Consider the following 26,147-nt stretch of genomic DNA (forward strand, 5'->3'; position numbering starts at 1 on the left):
AACATACATGAATATTATTATACATTAATGATACTGTAACCTATTTTGTGTAGCTGCTGATCCGAGATTCCTTCGCGCACACAGGTGTTTCTGGCCCCGTGCTGAGGCTGGAGTGCCCGTATACTGGGTATATTACGGCAGTAGAGGAGGCTCCCCTGCTACAACATACTAGTGCCTTAGTGCTGGAAGTAAGCCTGGAGTTCGCAGCAGAGCACGGGGCTGAACACACGACTTCCCCGGCCACCAGCCGCTGTCACCTGTGTACATTGCAACACCAGCATTTCGTCAGCATATGCGGCACTCCTAGCAGGAGAGGGCTGGGCAGCCTCCCAGAGGTGTTGGCAATGAGGTCCTAGGGTTACTGGGTTATGGGAGGGGAAACCTGAGCACGTCACAGTACAGAGACTTACAAGAGTGCAAACATCTGATCGCTTCTTACAAGGGCACCTGGATGGGCAGCGGTGCCAGGCTCCAGCCATGAATGCTTATCCTGTGTAGACCGATCGCAGCATACAAGGACTTCAAGTAAGTTTTTTTGCTTAGTGAGTATAGGGGGCTAGTTCACTAACTAAATCTTCATCAACCACCTTATTCACTGTGACATCCATGCTGTACACTTCTGAAGGAATGCCAGGGGGGATTACATGGCTGCTGCAGAACATCTTTGCAGAGCTACTTGCTCACATGTGACTGCACTTAGTTCAGACAATACTTATTGTCCATTCAAGCCTTGCCAGAGTATAAACCATATGTGTGTAACTCATTTTTTGCCGTGTGTGTGTGAGATATATATCACATTGATATGCAATATCATATGCTCTAACAATAACTGTGAGCATTAATATAATATAGCTTAATTAGACTTTCTCTTACAAACCTAGTATTAAAGCAGCAGGGCATAAATTAGGAAGTGATTGTGTAATAATAAGGTGTATTTGGCAGCTGGGTGATTCATTAATGCTAATTCACTTGATGCACGTCACAAACTGATTATTTCATAATTGCCAGTGATCATTTTGCTAATAAGACACTCAATAATTTAGAAATTATCCAGAGTTTATAGTATTGATGCTGTTTTCTATGTAGGACCTGCACTGGTTAATACATCTGACAGTCTCTGCTCCGATGACTGACGGCTCTAGTTCTGCCTCGGAGTTTACATTTCTGCATCTTTACTATGGGAAAGATGAATTCTAGCAGTGTTTTCCTAGTTGTATGGCTTTTATAATGTCCATTCCTTACAAACTACGCTGACTGAGCAATGGACTAATCCCATTGTTGGTTTAGTGTGTGTGTGATTGAGGCGTAGAGTAAAGAGTGTATTTAACCATTGTGAAGTCCGTACTATGCACAGGGGATGCTTCAAAAGGTGGAATTTCCAATGCAGATTAGGACTTTTAACTAATATTTAACTACTAAAGTTTTTTGTTTTTTTTCTTCGTAATGCAATCCATCCACGGAATATTCCATAAAAGTCTGACAAGTGGAGGTGTCACCTTTGGGACTCTCACCCATCAGGTGAATGGGGTCCTTTGAACATCGCACCCTTGGATGTATTGAATGGAGAGGTGGTACTGCAAGGTCATTCTTATTTCCATTATTCATATAGACTTCAATGGAAAGGGCCAAAACTCATGCTAAACCAGTGCAAAGAAGGGGGATGTTGAAAGGGAAACAAAATCATACTTCTTTACACAGGTGAGATTCTGTGATTGTGAGACGCACAGAATCTGCATGTTGTAATAACTCATTATCTTCATTGAGTTAATTTACATGAGTTTTTTTTGGTCTCGCTATTTCTATGCAAGTCTCACACGAGAACCGGACTTCTAATTTGCAGTGTCTTGCACATTGCATGAAGCGTCATTGTGCTGTAAGATGCACGTTGCGCCCAATATTCGGGGGCGTAACTCATTGTCGCTCATGTAAATACGACCTTTAAGGAATATTCCTAGAATCAATATTTATCCCCTCTCCACAGAATAGTTAATAAGTCTTATTAATGGGATCTCGCCACTGGGAACCCAACTGATCATGATCATGAGTATGAACAATTTGGTATCCCTCTTTGCTCTAAACTAGACCACCTGGAGTGAGGAGGAGCTTGAATGGAGATGACGCTCTAGTCAAATCTATAGGACTACCAGAGATAGCCACAAAATGTACGATCAGTGATTGACATGTAGATGTGTCAGGAATCCTCATCCATCAGGTGAATGGGGGTTGCTTGAACACTGCACCCTGGGATATATTGAATGGAGAGATGGGTAGTGCCTACTTATGGTTGTTTCCGTTAGTCCTATAGACTTCAGTGGAAAAAGCCAAGAATTAGGTTTTAACTAGTGCAAAGAAGAAAGGTAATAAAATATTTAAAGGGCTATTTCTAGAATCAACATTTATCCCATATTATAGGATGGATGATAAGCCTTATTGCTAGGGCCTCACTGTTGGGACCCTCACCGACCAAGATGCAGGGGCGTCTGGTATTCTCCTTCCTCCAACTGCAGTCCTCTCAGTGAGAAAACTGACTGTAGAAGCAGTTCAGCATGCATGCTACCACTCCAGTCAACTCTATAGGACTGCTGGAGATAGCTGAATGCTTGTTCTGCCCTCACCATACTGATGGGTAGCAGTGGCCTTCTACTTGGGTGCTGTGGTAAGAAGTAAGGCATTTTAGCATTTCTTCTGCTGGTACACATCTATTGCATTTTAGCAATTTCAACAGAAAGTGGCTAACTCCTTTCCGTCTACAAGCCAACAGTAATTTCTCTGTGCACCTGTGGAATTAGTTGCAGCAGCTACTTATTTCATGCAGCATTTGGTGGAGGTGAGCACTGTGTTTTGTTGGGGACTGAGACTTGATGTATTAAGTGTATAGGGTGCTGAAGTCTGTATAGAGGAAAAAAAATACATATCAATGCTCCTGAAGATAAGATTTAATAAGCTGGGATTTTCAGAAGCTTAGAACTCCTCCAACCACTTCACTAATGCAGATTTCTTTACCGTACTTGTCTTTTCATTCCCTATATGGGACTTATCATCTAATACAAACACATGCCAGTTAATAAGCAACCCTACAAAGGCTGTAAAAAGGAGTCTTAATCCTTGTGTAGTAATACCGATCTAATTCATGGTGAAGTGGACCTTCGTTATCTCCACTGACATGAAGGCGGCAACCAATCGATTCATTAAAGGAACAGTAAACTCTGAAGAAGCTGCTAATGTAACTCATATATATGAAAAATGTTTCCAGGGGTAGGGATATGTGAAATAAAGTAGATAGACCGTTCTCCCCTCCACAGTCAAATCTGTCCAATAACAGGAACAAAAGATTATTTAACAAATACAGATAAGCTAGAATAAACAAAAATACATTTTCTGCTGGCCATTCGCCCCTTTATGTGGCAGGAGCTGATCAAGATATCTGTCAAAGTTTGCTGTGTAGAGTTGAGCGAACGTATTCTTCCGAGCTTGATGCTTGTTCGAGTATTGGCATACTCCATGGTGCTTGCTACTGGAGCAAGCATCACGCTGTGTTCGACTCCGCCCCATTTTGGGCCCCTCCCCGCTGCTGACGTGTCAGATTTGACCCCTCCCTGCTGCGCACGTCAACAGTAGTTTGTGGCGAGAGAGACCCAGTGCTCGGCAACCAGCGGGTCCCATACAAAAGTGCTCGAGTCTCCCATTGAAGTCAATGGGGTTTGTTACTCGAATAGAGCTCTCGAACTTTACGAAAAGCTCGACTCGAATAACGAGGACCCGAGCATTTTGGTGCTCGCTCATCTCTAATGCTGTGTTTTTTTATTCATTGTTGAGTGCTGTAGATGAAAAGTTATTCATTCCAAATGATAGCGCTGCATCCCATCAATGGAAGCCCAGACCAGGTCACAGATCATAGTAGAGATTAGTCCTTTTAACATATGGCATTGGCAACTTTCACATAGCAAGCATAAAAAAAGACATTCAAAAAATATCTGAAATTACAAATGTTTGGCCAACGTTAGGTTTAGTTTCTCCTATGATCATCAACAATTTGAGTCCAATTAAGGGACCTTCATGTGGACAGAATTAGCCTGCAAAAGCACCGCAACATGCAGTATATTTTGCACCAGAATCCACAGGGCCACCTGTGGATTTTGATACGTAGTCGAAAATTGCTTAAATCCACCTGCAATTTTTGGCATGGCATTCCACAGCGGCAGCTTAAGCAGCATCCTGGCAGAATAATTCCACCCTTGTGAAAAGTTCCTAAAGGGGTTTTTCATTACTTTACTTTTGATGACTTGTATGCGTCAATAGTTGGACCATTGTTCAGGGAACCTCCGCTGATCTAGGGCTAGCGGTCTATGTGGATGGAGCTGGAATCTGACAGCTCCGTCTGTATTGCAGTGGCCCGGGTTGGTAATTGCAGGCAGAGCTCCCATTGAATTTAGTGGGAGCTCTGTTGCAATTCCGAAAAACTGGGCCACTGCAATGCAGTCAGACCTGTCAGTTTCTGTCTCTGTCTGCACTGACAGCTCAGTTGATTGTTGGGGTCCCCAGACAATGGATCCCTAACAGTACCATAAGTTAGTTTATGGCGCTTTAGGCAGGTAACAGCTTCCCTGTAACTTCTATAAAGCAATATAAAATGCACAATAACATGTCCAGTAAGTAAACATGTCAGTGTGGTTTGGATACATTGTAACCAGGGATTATATAGGTTTTACAAGCTCAAGGCTGGAATGCATGTGACATTCCTACATTGACAACATTCCCGATGGCTTTTGCTGTGTTTATTATATTTTATTTTTTTTACGAACACAAAAAGGGAATTGCAAAAAACATGGTTGGAATATTTCAGTGCTAAATGAAGCCTGTGTAGTGATATTTTTTGTTTTGTATTCTACTATATTGGTAGCACTTATCAGATTTCTTTCTTGCAGAAGGCAAGCATCACGCAGGCTGAAGCGCATTTGCGCTGCATATTTGCACAATGGACATTGCACATGCGTGTTTTGGGGCCACTCTCTCACACACAGCATCTGTAAAACCCCACAATTCTAATTGCACGGTATTACCGTGATTTTTATTGGTGTTTTCAAAGGAAGGTTACTGTGTTTTATAGCATTTTTTTTTTTGAGCACCCCATCATTGTGATAGGTGATGAAGTGCATTAAAAAGCACCAAAATAGAGCAGACGGCGCCCAAAATTCACGGTGTTTGAGCACAGGTCTGCGAGGCCCCATTGAAATCAATCAGCACATTGTACCGCGAGTAGTGCTGTGTTCAAAATGCCGCGGTAATCATGGTAAAAAGCGCATTTGTGAAAGTGGGCTTACTGTACTTTTTGCACACACAAATCATGCGCATTTAAACATGCAAAAAAACCACCCACTCTCGTTTATTGAAATGGGGAATTAAGCTAATTAGTTCAATATGTGCTATGCGTGCTGCGTATTTTATTCTGCGCACAAATACCTTTGTGTGACACAGGCTTAAGAAAGGAAATGTGATTTTAATTTTCAGCTGACAGCTTGAACCGATTACATTTGATAGGTAATCTCTGTATTTTATATCCATCTGTATATTTAGATTGTGAGGTTGCGGGACCTTGTTGTAATTGCGGTAGCTGTAAAAGGGGATTGACCTTGTTTTTTAGATAGCATGAGCCCCAGGGGGATCTCGTCAGCAAAGTACAAGCTTATTTTCCTTGTAGTGCTGAAAAGTAGAAAAATGCATTAAAATCTTAGTGGGCACCTTTTAATTTCAATACTTGACGATCTCCTTAAAGCAAAAAAACCTTGTATTTGCGTGTGCAATACGCAGAGAATAGAACCCATTGATTTCAATAGGTTCGTTCGCATGCACGTATTTGGCATGCGCAATTCTGTTGCACGAAAAAACTCAGCATTCTCTATTTTTTTTTGCCTTTTTTGCACGTGTGAAATATTGTCCCTGATTTCACTATCTGTATTGCATACACTGAATGATCACTGAGCGAAAACTTTATTTGTGCCTGTTGACCACACATTGAATTATGGATCTGACTTACCGTAGATGTTCTTACTTGTTCAGTGGGTCAAGTAGACTTGTCATGTTGTTGTAGGTTGTATTCTGCGCTTTTTTCTTTTTGCTTGTCTTGGAGTATTTTTATACTCCTTAATATAAAATCAGGTTAAATCATAAATATTGTAAGAAGCAGATTAGATGAATTATTACAGCTTTTAGCAAGGTTGGACTGTCCCACCAAAGTACCAGAGGAAATCTGGTAGGCGCAGTCACTGGCAGCTAATGGAGCCCAATGTTCCAGTAGAAGACAACCCCATTTGGATTGTAGAGTTGAACATTTTCCACTAAGATCAATTTATTAAGGTGTATTTATGTGAACGATTTTTCTGTTCGAGTTCCATCTGAGTGCGATATGGACAGAAGTCGCACGGCAAAGTAACTCATTGATTTCAATGCTTTAATTTACATCAGTGATTTTTCTCTTGCTGCAATAGTGCTAGATTGAAAATTACAGCATGTCCTATTTTGGGGCGATTCCGCTGTAAGAATCACCCATTAACTTCTTTGGGAGTAAAAAAAAAAATTCCAACACACTCGCATGTAAATGCAACTTTCATGGGATTGAGATATTTTCTTCTGTTTTTTACCTTTGGAACAACATGTAATTTTTCACGTGCGGGAATTAACAGGCGAGAATCCCACTAGTAAAAAAGAATGTGTTTAAGCCCTTATGGAAAGATTCACAAGTACCCTGCTAGACCTCATTGTAGATATGTCCTGTCATGATGCCAAAGTGTATTATATAATGAAAAGTGGATATGATACGTTGTAAAAAGTTGGGAGGTGACCTTCAGAATTGTCCCCCCTGATGGGCCCAAGGAACCCCAGTCAGATGTTGCCCTTCAGGAAAGTCCGTTATCTTCCTCACTATGCCGTTTGGAACAAATAGCTGATTTTCTGTAAGCAAAATATTGCAAACATCAAACTGTCCTCTATCCAAAATCTATGAGTATAGTATACATCCTGCACAATGAAATAACCACAGTTGAAAATTGGAAATTTATTTGCAGAACATCCATTTCATAGTGTGGGAAATAGAAAAGAAAACTGTTATAGACTGGAGCACAAATCAATAACTGTACTTTAGAAGTAGCATCTTTGCTCTTGTGTAATGCAAGACCTTTTTGTCCTGATTTTTCTACCGTGACCTTCAAACATGACCCACCGTGATGGTAATGCAGTTCAATACGGAATAGAACATTGGAAACTACAGGACAGAGGAAGTTTTAGTTGTATCTGATCCCTATACTTGGTCACTTTGTTATGGTGCAGGGACAATTGACCCGGCTGAAATGACTTTCTGATACATATTTGGTGTTAACAGTGTAACAAATCCCCAAACCCAGGTACACAGGCTTTAGGCCGGGCTTACACAGGTGTAAGCACACTTCGACTGTGTAAATATAAGACGCGTTTGCTCAACTGAAATGCGCTTCTGCCTGCGTATTGCTGTCGTGTATATTTGTGGGCACAAATGCACCACTTGTTTCCACACACACCAAAATATGTACAAAATCACATTGCTTTTGTGGGTCTATGCACAGCAAACATGCAGATTTTCGGCGTATGTCATGTGCATTTCCGCAAGCCCATTGACTTCGAGATGGGTCATGTAGCATATTTCTTTATGCTATTGAGCATCTCGTGAAAAAATAATGCTCATGTGTGTGAACCCATCGAAATCAATGGCTTCTATTCCTTGCGTATTGTGTATAATGCACTGCATGAATACGCTCAAGTAAACGAGCCCTTAACACTTTCCAATCCAGTGTCAGACCTCGTCCGATATTGAGATAGCTCCCATTTTGGGTGAGGTCAGACACGTTTCTAACACTATTCAGTAGACGGGTCCGACATCGAAGTTAAATAATATATTCTTTATAGAGCATGTTTTCACCTTGTATTATACGTGCATTGCATAGCCTTGTGATTTGCTGTGCATGGCGTCAATGAACTCTCATTGATCCGTGTGTGTAGACCCTGCGTATAGATACGCACAAGAAATAGATTGCAGCATGCTATATTTTACTGTATACCATGAAGCGTGAGCCCTATGCATTTGTATATGCAGAGTATGCAAATTCTGTCCATCTGCAATACATTGTGTATGTGTGGCGATTCATTCGCAACCCCACTATGAAACAATGGGGAAGTAAAAAAAGTCACCCTGACCATGTCCGTGTGCATGTGACATGTGGACATTCGTAGTGCACCCGCATTTATACGCAGTCTCTGGCGGCTCTCTGCCAGCCGACCCAATATTACAAACCTCAGTAAAACGCTGCAGAGAGACCCGCAGCATTTGCCCAATAACCATATGGCCCCAATGCACAAATATATCAGTTTTGATTGTATTTGTTTATACTCAGTCTTGTGTGTTACAGTAAAGTCAACGTTATTATCTTTTTTGCCTCTGCATGCTACACACATTTGTCTTAGATTTTGAAAGCTTTGTTTTTATTTAAGAGACATAGGAGACAATGCAGGTCCTACATCTGTTTCTACAGGTCCCGTGATATGATGATCTATGCATAAGAAATGCTACACTTACAGTGTAGTATAATCAGTTTAATCATTCTCCTTCTGAAAAAAGAATCTTGTTGTTTCAGGCAGATGGACAATAATGTCAACAAGTATTAACATTAACTTGGCATCCATATCTGATGAAAATGCACTTCATTTTTTGTAGTATATTATCCACAAATTCCATCTCTCTAAATATTTCTGATTAGTTGTACGATAAGCCATCCATTTTTCAAATAGACAGTGTCCCGCCATACGGTTCACAAACTCCTCCAAATCTGGAGGTAGAAATAGATAATTTGGACAGCTCCTCGTAATGAATGATTCTATGCGATTTGCATGTGAATATCATAAAGGGACTTGCCCAGTGGGGTCCCAGCTAGGGGGCACCCCACTAGCACCTTGGAGTCGCGATCCACTTTAAATAGGTAAGAGTCCTTGTGCCCGTCCGTATCCTGAGAATCCAGGAGCCGCTGGAAGATATATGCCCACTAATAATAGTAGGCATAAACCAAAAATCCAAAATCAAGAAGAAAAAAATGTCTGCTCTCATTTAGTCTGGGAGTGGAGGTCACCACCAATAGCATTGAAACACGTTGCATTTTGGCTTTTGTTCTACTATATGTTGAATAAAATTAAACTATTTAACTATTGGTGGTGACCTCCACTCCGGACGAAATGAGCGCGGAATTTTTTTCTCTTTTTGGCTTGGAAAATTTTGGAGGTAGAGAGGACTACCAATATTTTGCAATAATTGTCTTATCCATCAGGAGAGCGTGACCGATTAGATATCTGATTGGCCAAGTTAAATCATCCAGGTTTATCAACAGCATAGCCAGTTTAGGGTTCATCGGTCTATTTCTTTTAAGTATTCCCCCCCCCCCCCCCTTCCCCGAAAATGTGAGCAATTTAGGACATGTCCATAATATGTGTGTTAAGAGCCTGTCTGGCCACATTCTCTCCAGCATAGGCCATCTCCTCTCTTCATGCTGTAAGCTGAGGGGAGTAATACCATCTCATCTGGATTTTTAATTAAGTCTCTAAATAGCTGCCCCTTTTGTTGATTGTATTGCCCCTTTACAAGCCTTGCCCCATGTATCCAGGGAGAAATCCCCCGCCCCCCCCCCCCCCCCATTTCTTTCTCAATTAACCATCTATGATCTATTCGTCAGTTTGTAGTTGCCAGTCAGTGTGTCCTAAAACCGTGTCGTCTCAGTCCTGGCATTGTGTTTAACTTGTTTATGATTTCGTTGGGGATTTTCATTGTATGCATGGGGAATCTCCTTAGAAAGGATTTGATCCTAAGGTATTTAAATTTGTCTTTTTTTTTTCACATGATATTCTACTTGAAGCTGTTCGAAAAGTTTAGAAACAAGATCATCTACTCTCAGTATCCCTCTTGTCCTACATTTGTCTTGGATTGAAGCATGGGAAGGTATTGTGAGTAGTTTGAGGTTATAAAATAATTAAGGAAAGGGGGATATAATGCAAGAAAAATGTAGAGATGGATATATTGATGTAGACATTAAGAGCTGGATGGGCCACTCCATGAGACGCTCTTTATTAATGGCTAAAAATAATTCCTATAGACATCAATAGAAAATAACCTACAATACCTGCAGAGTTCTAGGTGCATTGACTACTTGTTTCCAGCTACTGGCATAACTGCAGGGGACGCGGTTGCACCTGGGCCCAGAAGCCTTAGGGGGCCCATAAGGCCTCTCTTCTTCCATATAGGGAGCCCAGCACTATGAATAAAGCATTATAGTTTTTTTTTGGTCTGGTCAGATACCTTTTCTTGTTTGTTTGGATATTGCAAAGTGTTGGCCGCCTGTCAATCTGAGCTCGACTACTCCTGAATTCCACATGACCTCATTATGAAAACCAGTCTGAGTATTGGCAGCTTCAATTTCTTACCAGCACTGATCTTTTTTGGCAAGGCTCTTTATTTTCAATGTGTTTCTTGTTGTGCAGTAGGCCAGGATTACATACCTCCTTCCATGGCAATCGCTTTGGATGACCACCTTCTTCTCATTCCCTCTACTAATTTCAAGATGAAGAATTCATTACATTCATTTATCCTATGAAAAAAAAACAGCCCATGTACACACAAGTCACTTACAAAAATATTCCCATAAATCAATCTGTATACTTTATTTCTTTCTGGAATGGTAATTGCACACCTGCAGGTGGCTTGTGCCCAGTGTACGGCCTCTGTGCCAAGTTTTCCCAGTGTTAAAATTTATTCCAACTATCTGTTTTATAGTTAACATTTTGGTGTGTTATTTCTTAGTATCTCGGAATGTTGCTTACAGTAAATACTGCTTGCAGGAAAGTTCAAGGTATCTTCTGTAACATCTTAACTTTTTTTTCCCCTATACATGCATATGGGCTCTGTAGGGATTGTGACAACTAACTGTAAACCGCTGCAACTAAGACCATTCAAAACTCACCTCACCTGGCATTTTTTTTTCTAGTAAATATCTATATTTCCCCTTAAATAACACTTCTAGAGTATCTTTTCTTAGAACTTGCATTGTGATATTCCTGTCATTCCTTCTGGAATTCTATAAATGGATTATATTAGGGACACACAAATTTCTTAACTTTTATGTCCCTGTAGGGTCTGACACTGCCCAGTTGGTGCTGTCAGTGTATGGGCATATCTCCTTCTGGAAACGGTTTTATTCCTACGTTTATAGGAGGAGTAACAGACAAACAGCATAATAGAGGATTCTGTAAACCTGATCCACTATATTTATAAGGATTTACTAAAACAGACATATTAGGAGAAGTGACAGATCCTTCTTAATGCACTGTATTGTGTCGGCAACTCTTGTCCCAAAAATCGGGCAGATAATAATTTTGAGCCGTATATACTCATTATCAAAATGTATCAAGCACCCAGAAGAAGTTGGAATCAAATGAAACTTTCTACTTTTGATTGTAACATTGATATGTGATTACAATATTAGAGCAAAAGGATAATTCATTGTGAAAAACTGAATTCTGTTGTACTGCCTCTTGCTTGGATAGAAGATATGATGCGGGCAGGCATGGAGGCCTACAGGTTCTGTATGGTATCCTGCAGCATATTGGACCACATTTGCCATAACTGAACCCCTCTGGATCATGCAAACTCATAGGCTGCTGAAGTTGGCATTCCAGATGGTCTCCTACATGTTCTATTGGTGACAAATCTGGCTACCGGGCAGCCACAGAAGTGCGACAATGTTGTGGAGACATTCCTGTGAAACCCTTGCTGTGTACGGCGAAGCATTATCCTTCTGGAAAATGCCTCTTGAAAGCCGCCATGAGAAGAACGCATGTGGCTGCAGGATGTCCTGAACATATCGCTGAGCTGTCATTGTCCCTCGTACCACTACTAGGGGTGTCCGACTGTTGTAATTGATGGCCCCAGACCATCACACCTGCATTGGGGCCAGTGTGCTGCTCAGTAGCAAAGGCAGAATTGAGGTGCTCACCCTTAAGTCTCCAGACCTGAACATGAATGTTGTCAGTCCCCAAACTAAACCTGGATTCATCGCTGAAGATAACTGGATTCCACTCCGTAGTGTCCACTTTCGTTCATGACACCATTACAAATGGAGGCAACGGTTGGTGGCAAAAGCAGTAACAATGGTGCCACCTGACTCTAGATGGCCAGCAACTAAACTGTTGGAGCGTCCCGTGCTTGTCAGATGATCAGACAATCCACTTTACTAGTTGTCTGTTGAGGGCATCCTAAGCCTGTCTGCCATGTGTGACCTCACACATTCACTCATCCAAACATCTCCTAGCTGTCGCAGCTTGTCGCGACGGCTTCGTAGCATGGTGGCCACGACACAGGGTCTGACCCGTTACCCTGTTACTATGCAGGGCAAGGGTTAATGCATGTTGTGCAGAGGTTGCTAGCTGCTCTACCTATCAGCTGGTGTGGAGAGCTTTATATTCCTTGTTTGTTTATAGGGCTTGTTTTTTATTATTTTTTACATTGAGCATATATGTGGCTCCTACCTTTCCAATCACTTCTGGTGCCATTACTGGTGATGCTGATACAAATACAGTACATAATAGCAAGGCAGGTTTAAATATTCCATGCTGCTTTGGCTATTATTTCAGTATCATAGCTTAATACAAGGTGTTCTGTTCTCAACAAATTGCATAGTCAACATTTTATGCATTCAGTTTTGAGAATGAACACAACTGGCGATAAGACGAATTTCCAAGGTAATATATTTTTGTATACAATGCTCTAGGGTGTATTTGTGTGATTTTTCATGTAAGTCAGCACTGTGTACTTCATCAGCGTACCGGGGTGTAAGTATTGATGTGGGAAGTATTGTGGGAAATATTGATTTTTGTTTTTTCCCTTGTCTGTAACAATTTAGTGAGTCTCTGAATTCTTCGGTTGTTAAAATGCATGTTTGTTCAGTAGAATTCATGACCTTGGATTTAAAGGAGATCCTCTCTTATTGTATCATGTACTTATTCTTAGAAGTGTCATCTTCTTTCACTCTACAATAAGTTCGGGGAAATGGATTCTTCTGTATTTGCTTTGATTTTTAAGAATTCCTTTACAAGGTAAAGACGGTTTGAAAGCCACATTAAACCTGACGCTCACAGCTTATAAAAGTACATCTAAGGGCCTGTTCACATCACGTTTTTGGGTTCAGTGTAGAAGTCAGGAAAGCTCCTGACACTCGCTAAACATGTCTATAGAGCTCCATTAGTTAGACAGAGGTCAGAAGAGTGTTCTTTTGGAGTATACATCAATGCACTACAAAAAACAAAGGTTATTGAAAAGTATTGTAGACTACACTATTCTATCCCACATAAAGGGGAAAAAGAAAAGTATATGTTTAAAGAGAACCTGTCACCTACCTAAAGCACCATAAGTTAGTTTATCGTGCTTTAGGATAGGTGACCTGGAGATGTGTGCTGTATTTTTCATACTCTCTTGGTTCCTGCAGTGCCTGCCTGTGAAGTCCATGCCCCGGTCAAAAATCTGACTTTCAGAGTCTGATGCGATCTCATGACTTGTATAGAAGAGCAGGCAGGCATCATGAGAACCAGGAAGCGGGTGAGTATGAAAAATGCAGTACTCCACTCTATCACCTGCCTTAACTGCACCATAAGTTGCTTTAGGCAGGTGACAGGTTCTGTTTAATGAAGACCATAATAGCTTATGGGTGATGGATTCCACGCTATGGCATCCTTCGCAGGTCTTCATAAAATGGTTACCTTTGGGAGCTATAGTGATGTCACTGTCCATATATGGGCATATCTCTAAAGTTTCTTTCAACAAAGAGGGAACCCTGGATGCAGGCCTGATGCCCTGGAAGGCTACTTGCACTGAAGTCTTTAGAGGTCAGAGTCACTGGCCAGAAGAGACAACTTTCTCCTAGGTTGCCTTCCTCTTTCTTGGTGTAAAGACCCCAGACTTGGAACCCATAAGGAGACAGCAGGAAGGCCTTTGGCGTTATCCTCCTGTGTGACCATACCTTAGACATTTTTGCCTGTTAGCAGGACATGCGGGCTGCCTATTTATCGCCCAGCAGCCTTGTGGTAGGGGGGCTCCTTGTTCAGGTGTGCCAAACTTCTAGTTGCCTCACTGAAGTGTCTCTGGAGGAGCTGGGTGATATAACTGTTGATGCATAGTAACTTCCCCTTTTAAAAGATTGAGTCTACAGCACTAATATCTCAGATTAAAAATTATATATTCCATATATATTAAAAACGAAGGTACAGAAGTGTAAAGTGACCAGAACGCTCTTGCACATTGCAGACCCACCTTTTACGGTCCATATTCATGATCGAGTGCTAGAGACTCCATCTTTTCAAGTAATACTTCCCAAAGGTAAAGAAGTACCTGTCCTCCTTGCATTGAGCTGGTCGCGAATTGTGTTTTGTTTGTTTTTTTTTGGTTTTTTTTGCTTTGAATAGCAACTACCCAGATGCAAATTGGCACTGTGCTCAGGTTGAAGTTCTCCCCTGCCCATCACAGGATTGTGTTGGACTGGGTGGGCATCAGGAGGTACCTCCAGGAGTGAGTGAGGCCTAGCTCCTGCAGGGTCACCATTGTTTCTCAGCCAACATGAGTGGGGAGTGACTACAGCAGAGCCTCGTGGCCTGATTCCAGCCTAACCAGTTCCGTAAGGGCCTCATCCTATAGTAGGCTTGAGATTTTGTGATCATGCAGAGGCTTATGGGGAATGTAATAAATTAACTGGAACTGGACATTTTGCTGAAAACATGGGAACGACAATGAATGTTACACAACTAACAGTAGGCCTAAAGAGCACATTAATGAGAAACTTCGTAATTGGCAGTTAACAGGCTGGTTAGCAGAAGTCCTTTTACCCATCAATTGGGCCTATGCAGCTGTCTTTAACAAACTCCCATGCAACAGGGTATAGAAAAAGCTTACCCGGTAACTGTTTTCTTGGAAGGTAGTGAGTTTAAGCAGGTCAAACCAGAGAAGCGAGGTGGCAAGCTCTAAAGACTTTGCTTTTGCTGACTAGGCTCACATTTTGCACCCACAGGACAACTCTTTTGACCAGTCACCAGCTGTGCAGGAGACCCTCCATAGCAGTTGTCATAGCCCATAGTCCTTGCTCTGACCACCTTCTGGTTTCCAGTCAGTGACTTCACGCTCAGTCAGATGCTCCTCGCACCCTCTTCCTCTTAAAGCAACAGTCTCCATATCACATCAACTCGTATTACACAAGAAGCACCAGCATAACAAAAAGAGAAATCGGACCCCCTCTAAAATATATTAATAGTTGCTTTGCTAGAGCTTCCCAGAGGATGTGGAGGAAGTCTGTCCTCTGTGCTCACCCCTCCAAAGCTGGGTCTTCTTGCCTCTGCAATTCAACCCTGCAGAGCATTGATACTTCTCCAGTTAGCGACAGATGAGGTGGAGAAAGCTGTAAAAATGCCCTACTGTTTACCGTAATATACATTGCAGCCTTCTATCAGAGGTATGCATTGGGAGTCCACTCAATATATACCTCCATAAGAAGACTCCAAACGTGACCTCACTGGTTTCTAAGCTGAGTTGTTAAAGGGATTATATCATCAAGACCACTCCTACCCACATGTCTTTGTTAGGGCAAATTGAAATTGTAGAGGGTCATCTATGATCCAAAGCTGGAAGCCACGAAGTATCATCAGCTCCTACTGGTCCAAACTTGCCATTGATTACATAATCAGCTATTCATTTAAAACTATGCAAATCTGGCTTATTCAGACCCCTGGGATTTATTCTGCTTGCTATAGTTGGAATAACATTGGTTTCTGCCGCATAGGGTTTTTTTTTTCTTTTCTTCTTTCGGAATCAACACTGCAGAATTTTTCAATAAACTAAACCGAATGGACTTTTCTTTTTTTTTTTTTCAAATTTACTAACAATGTAAATGTTTGACTGAACACATCTTTTCTCAGATGGCAATTTCTTGCTGGGTCTGCTGTTTTTAAAGGGGGGGGGGGGGGGGGGTTCTTTAACGTAATTTCTATATACTGTGTGCTACAATTTCTGGAGGTTAGTATAACTGGAAATATCTGAGCTAAAGAGTGGAGGCAGGAATTTACTGTGAGTAATTAACACGTTCTTGCTAATGGCTACTTACAGACATTTACCTAATGTGTATAGGAACTTGAATTTGTTACTGTGAGACTATCCATAATCTTCCAGGGAAAGGGCCATTATAGCCCAATCCACTTCAAAATACAGGAGACTCTGATAATCATGAGATAAAGTAGAACTATAAAAAGAACTCCGGGAAGCCTTATTTCAAAAGAAAGTAAATCTACAATGAATTGTCTTAAATCCGCTTAACAGCCCACTAATCTGGACCTTAAAGATTTGGCATCACTTTTTTTTTATTTATTAATTTATTTATTTTTTGAATTCCAAGAGCCACAATGTTAATTTTTCATTGACTTGATTATCTAATCGCAAAAAAAAAAAATTGCCTCATAATCTTTTTTTTTTTTGGGTCTCCCTTTTATGGAGTTCACTGTGCGGCATAAGACAGGTTAACTGTATGCTATGGCCTGGGTCACAACAAATGGAGGGATGCCATATACAATTTTTTTTTTTTTTTTTTTAATTTGTTTTACCACTTTTGCACAATAGAAATACATTTGGAGGTAACTTGCTTAGATCAGCATTTTATACGCCAAATTTATTATGAGGTGAATGTCTCCTGTGACTGTGAAATCTCCACTAGGAACAAGCTGGCGTAGAGATGAGCTATAATTTATGCTGGTTTCTGGCGTAAATCATAGTATATTTCGATATATACATGTGGCCCCACCCCTACTGAGTCACATTCACTTATATAATAAAAAAATATAAAATGCTGCACCTTTTTGCACACAATGGCTTGTGCAAAACTTTGTGACTTCTCAACTCCAATGGGTTTCGTCATATTTTTGGTGTCCTCTCCAATTGCAGCCGGAGCAGGGCTGTGTAATACAATCCACTCCTGCTTATCTTGCTGGTAAACACAGGAACTAGCGCCTGACTGTGATGCACTTCATAAGTCATTAAAGAGTTTTCCTATCCTATGCAAGGTATATATACACAAAGTATGGCATAAATGTGTAATGGGTACAAAGCCGTCTATGGGAACCTCACCTATTTGACATTGCATGGAGGCAGCACTCTCCAAAGACTGCAAGGGAAAGAGAAATTTGCTGTTCTTGTGAGCAGCCTCTCTAATGAAATATATGAGAACTAGCCTGTGGCTATGACATAAATGTGTATGAACAAAACATCTCTAAGTAAATTCCAAAAATTGGGATTTTTCTTTTTAGGTAAAATGTAATTTATGGCCTTATAATAGATTATCCTATTTGTTTTGTAAATCTAGAAAACCTAGTTAACAGGTAACTCACTAATGTATATGAAGATTAGCGGTACCTTGATTTATAATGGAGTCATTTGTCAATCAATTCGAAATTCAATCCAGTAAAGCACTGGCAAAATTTCTTCAGTATTGATTGTCTACATGTTAAATGAAACTTAAGACCTAGGAAGGAGGTACGGTATTAGATAGTCAGAGATCCAAATAGTTCTAATTCATTCAAGTATTTCCTGGTTATGTAGAATGTGAAACAACTGTGGCCCGCTTATTACGTAAATCTACAATTTTGTAGTCTTTTCAGAACTCTTTATAGCTGTTGGGCTCATTGCAATGCTTATCATTAAAGGAGATGTCCCGCGCCGAAACGGGTTTTTTTTTTTTTCAACCCCCCCCCCCCCCCGTTCGGCGCGAGACAACCCCGATGCAGGGACGTACAGAAAGCTCACCGGAGCGCTTACCTTAATCCCCGCGCTCCGGTGACTTCTATACTTACCTGTGAAGATGGCCGCCGGGATCCTCTGCCTCCGTGGACCGCAGCTCTTCTGTGCGGTCCATTGCCGATTCCAGCCTCCTGATTGGCTGGAATCGGCACGTGACGGGGCGGAGCTACACAGAGCTACACGGAGCCCCATAGAGAACAGGAGAAGACCTGGACTGCGCAAGCGCGGCTAATTTGGCCATCGGAGGGCGAAAATTAGTCGGCACCATGGAGACGAGGACGCTAGCAACGAGCAGGTAAGTATAAAACTTTTTATAACTTCTGTATGGCTCATAATTAATGCACAATGTATATTACAAAGTGCATTAATATGGCCATACAGAAGTGTATAGACCCACTTGCTGCCGCGGGACAACCCCTTTAATACCCATCTATATATTTTGAAAATGGGGTCAACAAGTTAGAATGTGGCAGAAATCAGACAATCTAGGCATAGCAGGGCTGATAATGATGATCCTCTCTAGTATCTATGCTCGAGAACAGCGGTCCTCAACATTACTACAACTAACTACCCCCTGCTCAAACAGATTACACCCAAGTATCCTCAAGACTATGATCATATACCATGCAGTCAGCCTCTGAAAATCACAATGGGAGCGTACCCCTTTAGAGACGTGGCATATGGGCCCTGGGGTATACATATCTGCTTTTGAGAACCTAGGCTCCAGAGAAGTGGTCTCTAATTGTAGCTTTTAGTGTTGCAAACATTGCAGGTGTTGTAGCGTGATGGAAATTGTACTTTTGTAAGAATGGTAGAACTACAGATTGAAAATCATGGCTCTAAGCATAACTGGTTAGGAGAGCCACATGTCTAGATCACTGGATTCAAGAGCTTTCACTGGTTAGAAAATTATGTGAATTCCAATTTTTTTTTATATTTGGAGTTACAATATAAAATATTAGGAGTGCTGATGGCACTTTGTTTCTGGCAGCTCTGCAAGGTATCACGGGACTTGATCAACTTAACCTCCATGATTTGAAGGGCTTTTTAATACAGTTCAATTAAGAAAGAAAAAGTGATAGAAAAATCCTCTGTCTAGAAACCAAAATTTTTTTTTTTTTTTTTTTTGGTGAAATGCCAAAGTACACTTGAGCCCACACCACTGTGGCATATTACATAATATTTGAACTAGTTAAGTGCATTATTTATTTTTTCTTTGATGAAGAAATTAAAGCCATTCATAGACAGCCCAGGAAACTAGAATTAGTGGTCACACTGTTAAACAATATTTTTTTTTACATCTATGTAATAGTGCTGGTAAATATGCGAGGTGTTTTTACTGTTAGACCCTGATCATGTTTTACAGACTAAAAAACTGGTTTCTTAGTAATAAGGAAATAACGAGGGAAGAGCTAGTAAAAACTTGACAGGGAATATTGACATTGGAAGTTGTAGACTTTACGCTCTATTACTAAAAGCAGCATACAGGGTTACCAACCTAACTTTTTTTTTTTTTTTCGAGGCAATTGAGGGGCTCAGTGCAATAACTATACAACCCAACTTGGACTGAATTTGAGAAATTTGAAGTCAAATTTTTTTTTTAAATATGGGAGATGGAACAATACCTTTGCAGCGCCACCTATTGGAAGGCAGCTTCCTGCAAGACAATGTTAGACTTTTTGTACAAGCCTTGTAACAATGACTGGGAATTTGAAAGCAAAGCCAGACTCCATGCACAAATAGCTGTTTTGGGGTGTTTGCCCCTCATCAGTGAGCAGCTGGTTTCTGGCTTTGCTAGCGAGAGTCCTGTGATGTGGGTCAGAAATGCTATATTTTCTCCTTAGTATTTATGGTTCTTTTTGTACACAATATGTGTAAAAATCTTTCTTCAAATCAGCGTCTGTGTAGGTTTAAGTCTAAGGTGTTTTGTATAAAAAAAATAAATAAATAAAAAAATGGAAACTAGACCTTATAATATTGCTACTCGTCAACTATTTCTGCATCAGTGTCTGTTTAATCTCGTTCTCAGATATACTAAGATTTCTATACTAGTCATGATAGTATGATGGTAGGCGATTCTTACTGACCGCCTGTGTTTGAGATTCACTTTCTGACAAGCCTCTGCATTGGGGTGGTAGTTCTATTTAAATTCAATGTGATTTATTCTGCAGTACTGTCTAAAAGTTAGTCCGTGCAAACAGACTAAATAGTTCTAAAATGCACAATAATGTTAACCCCAAAAAAGTTCAGCTCTCGATTTACAGCACAATCCAGTAGCAATAGTCAGCCCATGTTATCCATATAGCAAGGTGTGTGAATGTAGGACGCCAAGCCAGGTCTTGGGGAAACTAGAAGTGCAGAAGATGGATTCCAGCACCAGCATATAAAAAACCAATACTTTATTGGAACCACATTAAAAAATGATTGTGCACAAAGGTAAAAAAAAAATGCTGCTTGCGTATATTAGCTCAAATAGAGCCTTAATATAGTATATAGCGTTAAACAGGTATAGATGATGTATAAGGATATGATGTGTACACCTCTCAAAGCATCTCCCAAGAAAATACAAATAAACCAATACCAGAAATCCCATAGCCAAACTTACTGAATATGGAAAATCAGAGGAAATATACTTTTAAAAAAGTATAGTAAATCTGTCTAATAATTAAGAGCAGCAAGGAATCTCCTACCCTGTTTCCCCCAAAATAAGACAGTGTCTTATATTATTTTTTTGTTCAAAAAGGTTTAACTTTTTTACATGTATAGCTGCCTGGACACTATATAAATTGACTTTTTTAATTAACTGTTAGCAGGGCTTAATTTTGGAGTAGGGCTTATATTTCAAGCATCCTCAAAAAGCCTGAAAAATCATTTTGCATCCTCAAATTCTGGAAAATCATGCTATGTCTTATTTTCAGGGAAACAGGGGTATTAACTTTAAAATGCAAAAAGCTTTTCTTGCAAAAGAGTTTATGAACCCAATCTCCACCAAAGGCTGGTGGCAATACTTGTTCAATGCACATAACCTTGCGTTATGTTGTACCCGAATCATGAACTTCTACAAATAGCAAATGGTCCCAGATGAGGCTCATTTATTGGAATTATCAGTCGAAATAGATAAAATATATTCTGGTTAAGTTTGTGGGATGTACAAGCAACATAATAGAGTTGACAATGCAAATAAATATACAATGTAACTTGAATTGCAATCAGTAAAAGCACATTTGAAATTCTGTATCACTATTAGTTGACTGCAAAACCTGCATTTGTCATACGTGGGCATGAATTGCTCCTGGTACAACCACATCAATAACAACCCTGGCATGTAAGCCAGTTTGAATTGCCTGCAGGGGAAACATGGGTACTTGAAGAAATCATATTACTTTCGGTGCGGGCTCTTATAGCAACAAATTTCATACCTGACTCCAAGATATGAGCTATTGCTTCATCACGGCGTAACACAGGCAGCTTATTGCGTATGATATTGATAATGACTGAAAAATAAATACTATAAATGGTGGAAAAAAGTGATAAATCAGAATTGTAACTTAAAGCTTCTGGGCCCCAATGCGAAATCTGTAACAGGGCCCCCACCTATGAGAAGAGAGGCCTTATGGGCCCCCAAAGGCTCCTGGGCCCGGGTACAACCGCATCCTCTGCATCCCCGATAGTTACACCCCTGCCTCAAAGGTTTCATGTTTGGGGAAAACGGGATTGAACAGCTTGGATTTCCTGTTTCCCCCAAGATAAGTAGTGCCAGAGTGATCTACATCTTCCCTATTGAAAAAAACATATATGTACAGCTAATACAAACAAGCTGCATTGGTGGATGACCAAAGTCATTGAGCCAACAGATTTCGCATGTCAACAGACATAACTTGAAGCATCTGGAACTACTGCATGATCTATAACTGGGTTCTCATGTGCCATATTTAATAACGTTGTCTTATGTGCCATGTGTTGATGGGCTCTAGCTGTAGTTATGTTCCCGCGCATATATATATATATATATATATATATATATATATGCAGTCTCTGTTCATTATCCTCCTCTTTTGAGTGGCGAGCAGTTACAAAAAACATCAACCTGTTCTGTATTACAGACAATTCATTGTGTAGTGCTTAATTTCCCCTGTGGTGGCATATAACAGCCAATTGCTGGGGGTCACAGCAAGGGAATAATTTGTGATCGCTTTATTGTCAATGGACCCTTCTAAAAATGCTTTTACAGGTTAACATGATCCTTTATTCCCTGCACCATTTGTCAGCTCTGCATGCTCTCATAAATGAGCCGATCAGCTGACAACCAAAGCCTTGCTGATTTATACAACAGTCTGTTGATTTGGTGAAATAAATTGCGTTGCAAAAACTAACTTTCAAGTCAGTTAAACGTTACAGCAAGTAGAGAACAATTTCTGGAACCACTTTTGGAAAGGCAGAAGTTAAAATGTTTGCATGGCTAAAAAGTTATAAACGTTTAGGCGTTTTTCTGTAATACATAGGGATGATGGCATTTCTTCAAAAAGGGTTAAAGTTGGGACATAGTAAACCTAGTACTTGCACATTTCCTTGTAGGACTTTTTTTTGTCTGTAAGCAGTTGTGGATTAAACTTACTAAGACAGTTTATGATGAAAAATATGAATTGCTTTGTACTTTAGGCCAACTTATGAATACAGTGATTCATGTTTATGTAAAGCTCTGAGTAATGAAAGAATTTCAGGTATCTTGGAAAAGGGAAATTTATTCTGACAACAGAAGTTTATTTAGGGTTCATGGAATACAGCCCCATACGGGATTCCTACATTGCTCATGGTTAGTGACTGTTGTATTGAGCAAATTCTTTTAGAATAGAACAGTTTAAAAATAATTCCTAATGGCTTACTTTAATCGAATACAGAAAATATTTTCTTATTGGGTACAAATATAGCTTAAAAAGACTTGTCTGTTTGCTTTGGACAATCAGAGTGTCCTGCAGCAGGTGTGGACCCACTGTGTCACTGACCGATTTTTAATTTGGGCTACTCCTTAGGGATGCAACAATGGGTTTCTTGGTTTTCAACCTTTTACCCTCTTTTTGTTCGACATGGTCTTTACTGCAGTGGCCTACAGATGATTTTTCTGGGTGTAGTCTCAGTGCAGCGACAGCTGACATGGGTGGGTCAAAGGTACCCAAGGGACAGGCAAGGACACACACAGTATAACAGACTGAGGTCAGGACAGGCAGTGAGCATCCAGTACAGTAAGAAAGACAGAGGGTCATGGCAGGCAGCAATCATGGAAAATCCTTGTCAGGGGACAGGCCAAGGTCAGGACATGCAGAATTGCAGAAAGTTGGGAATGCAAGCAAGGGTCAAAACCAAGAGTCGAACATGAAACAGTAACACCTTCCCAAAACCATTTGGAAAATGTTGCTCTTGTAACCCCCCCCCCCCCCCCCCCCCCGATTTTGAGATTGGTGCCTTTAATAACCTGGAAGGTTGGGGAACAGAAACAATCTGTGCACACTGGCCTTTTAAAAGGCAGACCTAACATGCACCGTAAGGGCAGAAGTAACACCCAGGGGAACAGTGTAGCATTTGCTACATAGAAGCCACTGAGGATGCTGATGGCCAAGACAGGTGGAGATGAGGAGAGGCATTGCCACCATTGGCCAAAACACACCATTGGCCATAACACAAGATCCCTCATCAATAAACTAATATGTAAATAGACACGTCAGGAAGAGTTCAATTTCAGTGCAGCGCCACTACTGGGGAAATAAAACATTACACAGTGATTATTGAAATCGATATGCTGCTGCAAGATGCTCTTTGCAGCTGTCCTCCACCCAACTATTGGTAGTTTCTGACCATAAAACCTCTGTATTATGTTAATGCTTGATATCTCAAGTTGTGCCCAATCAGACTTGGGTTTGCCTAAGTCAGGATAGCATACCCAATATGGGCAATGAATTTAGAAAAGCCTAGTCGTATGGCCATTCTACATGCCAAAGAAAAAATTCTAGCCATGTTACAGGTCTACATAAAGAAAAATATTTAATTACAAGGAAGAATAATAGAGGCAACAGGTTGTAGAGTCACATGGAGCAATAATAGCTTGTATGATCATTCAAAATATTGTTCAGTGTAAACATATGTACTGATCCAACACCCAACAATTCACTCATTTTTCATCTTTTAGGCTGGCTGCACACGACAGGATTCCGCAATGCAAATATGACCGTGTACAACTGGCCTAAAAATCGTTTGTCGACTGCACATCCCCACATGTAAGCAGGCTTCTTTTGGCCATTTGCACTGCAATCTCTGAGAGGAGGAAAGAAAATCAAGTGTATTAAAGATCACAGTAGCGGGGAAAAAAAAAAAAACAATTGTAAACTGTAACTGCAAGTACTAGCAACTTACAGAATCGGCACTCCTATAAAGTGACCCTGACAAATACGTGGCTGTCTTCTGCTAACTCTTGTTCTAAACTTAATGCTGATGTTGTTGAAAAATTAACATGATGCCTGCTTCTCTTAGTTCTCCATCCCATTAACCATTTTACTTTTTGTGACCGTCAGAGACCCTTTGAATTCCGAAGAAATTAAAGTAATCATTTGGGTTTAGAGAACAGTAGAATTAGCAAGACCTAGATTTGACTTCATAATTATACACGTATTCGTAAAGTAATAGTGTGTCAATATTTCCCTTGTTTGTTTTTTTAAATGTTTACATAGCAATACTTTTCTAATATTTTATTTCCTTTTTTTTTAGGTTATTTCTAAAGAGATTTTAGGCACAACCAAGCTGAGAGACGTTACTCCTTCTACAGTTCCAGACCTATGGAGCACCATCTTTCTAGCTGAAGCTAAGCTCTTGAAATTAGTCATGGCCTTGCTACTTTTTGGAATGTGCTTTTTCTTTCTTCAGCCTCAAGGTGTGCCTTCTCGGCCAACCCCAGGTGATACAAGGATTTTCACATCTCCCTCTCCGATTTATGAGCCGAACAACATCCCTCATCCTAATGGTACCTACCAGCATCTGCCACACACCATTATTATTGGAGTACGTAAAGGTGGAACTAGGGCTCTGTTAGAAATGCTCAGTCTCCATTCTGATATTGCTGTGGCTGAGAGTGAAATACATTTCTTTGACTGGGAAAACCAGTATGAGAAAGGTCTACCTTGGTACTTAAACCAAATGCCTTTTGCCTATTCTCACCAACTTACAGTAGAGAAAACACCAGCATATTTCACATCATTTCAAGTTCCTGAACGCATCTACAATATGAACAGTACAATCAAGATCTTGCTTATCTTAAGGGATCCTATTGAAAGAGTCTTGTCAGACTACACCCAAATCTATTATAATCACTTGCAGAAAAATAAGACCTATCCTCCAGTGGATAGCCTACTTCTACAAAACGGTAAACTCAATACTGACTACAAAGCAATAAACAGGAGTTTATATTACACCTATATGGAAAACTGGCTAAGATACTTCCCACTCCAAAACATTCACATTGTTGATGGTGACTATCTAATTAAGGATCCATTCCCTGAAATACAGAAGGTAGAAAGGTTTCTGAGTCTTTCTCCTCAAATCAATGCATCAAATTTTTACTTCAACAAGACCAAAGGGTTTTACTGCTTACGGGACAGTGGCCGGGAGCGTTGTTTACACGAGTCCAAGGGGCGGGCTCACCCACACATAAGCTCCTTTCTCTTAGAGAAACTACATGACTACTTCTATGAACCCAATAAGAAATTCTTTGAGCTTGTTGGGAGGACATTCGACTGGCTGTAATTAAGGAGAAAAAGGTGGTAACATGAACTTTTTGGAATGTTACATTGTATTTAATGAGGATATTTAAACTATTAATTATTTATTAATGGAATCTTCTCTAAAAGTCTAGAATATGAAGAAATAAGCTGGTTTTATTTTTATACTGTATAACTGAATACACTTTGTAAAGATTTTCATGGATAATAAACAATCATTTTGGAATATAGCAAATTACTCTTGATTTTATGTTTCTAATTGTAAGGGTGCATTCAGACGACCGTATATCGGCTGGGTATTCACGCTGGCCGATATACGGCGTCTCTCTGCAGGGGGAGGAGGGTGGAAGAGCCGGGAGCAGTGCACTGAGCTCCTGCCCCCTCTCTGCCTCCTCTCCACCCCCTCTCCGCCCCTCTGGACTATTTGCCATGAGAGGAGGCGGGGCAGGGGCATGGCTCTGTTCCAGGAATTAGCTCTGCCCCCGTCCCACCTCTCC

General features: G+C 40.6%; 1 protein-coding gene across 2 annotated transcripts; it reads left to right on the plus strand.

Moving 5' to 3' along the window:
• Positions 1–209: 209 nt before the first annotated feature.
• On the plus strand, positions 210–25,861 carry HS3ST1 (heparan sulfate-glucosamine 3-sulfotransferase 1). Of its 2 annotated transcripts, XM_066574640.1 has the most exons (3): positions 210–525; positions 24,069–24,156; positions 24,644–25,861. In XM_066574640.1, exon 3 carries the CDS (start codon positions 24,758–24,760, stop codon positions 25,673–25,675), a length of 918 nt encoding a protein of 305 aa, XP_066430737.1. In that variant the 5' UTR covers positions 210–525; positions 24,069–24,156; positions 24,644–24,757; the 3' UTR covers positions 25,676–25,861. The 2 variants fall into 2 exon arrangements, with proteins under 2 accessions (XP_066430737.1, XP_066430736.1); XM_066574639.1 differs by lacking the exon at positions 24,069–24,156.
• Positions 25,862–26,147: the final 286 nt, after the last annotated feature.

This window comes from Eleutherodactylus coqui, chromosome 7, assembly GCF_035609145.1.
Source record: "Eleutherodactylus coqui strain aEleCoq1 chromosome 7, aEleCoq1.hap1, whole genome shotgun sequence".
NCBI classification, from domain to species: Eukaryota; Metazoa; Chordata; class Amphibia; order Anura; family Eleutherodactylidae; genus Eleutherodactylus; species Eleutherodactylus coqui.

What these genes read in the sequence shown, in the direction of transcription:
- HS3ST1 (XM_066574640.1), top strand. Translation starts at nt 24,758, where the DNA reads ATGGCCTTGCTACTTTTTGGAATGTGCTTTTTCTTTCTTCAGCCTCAA.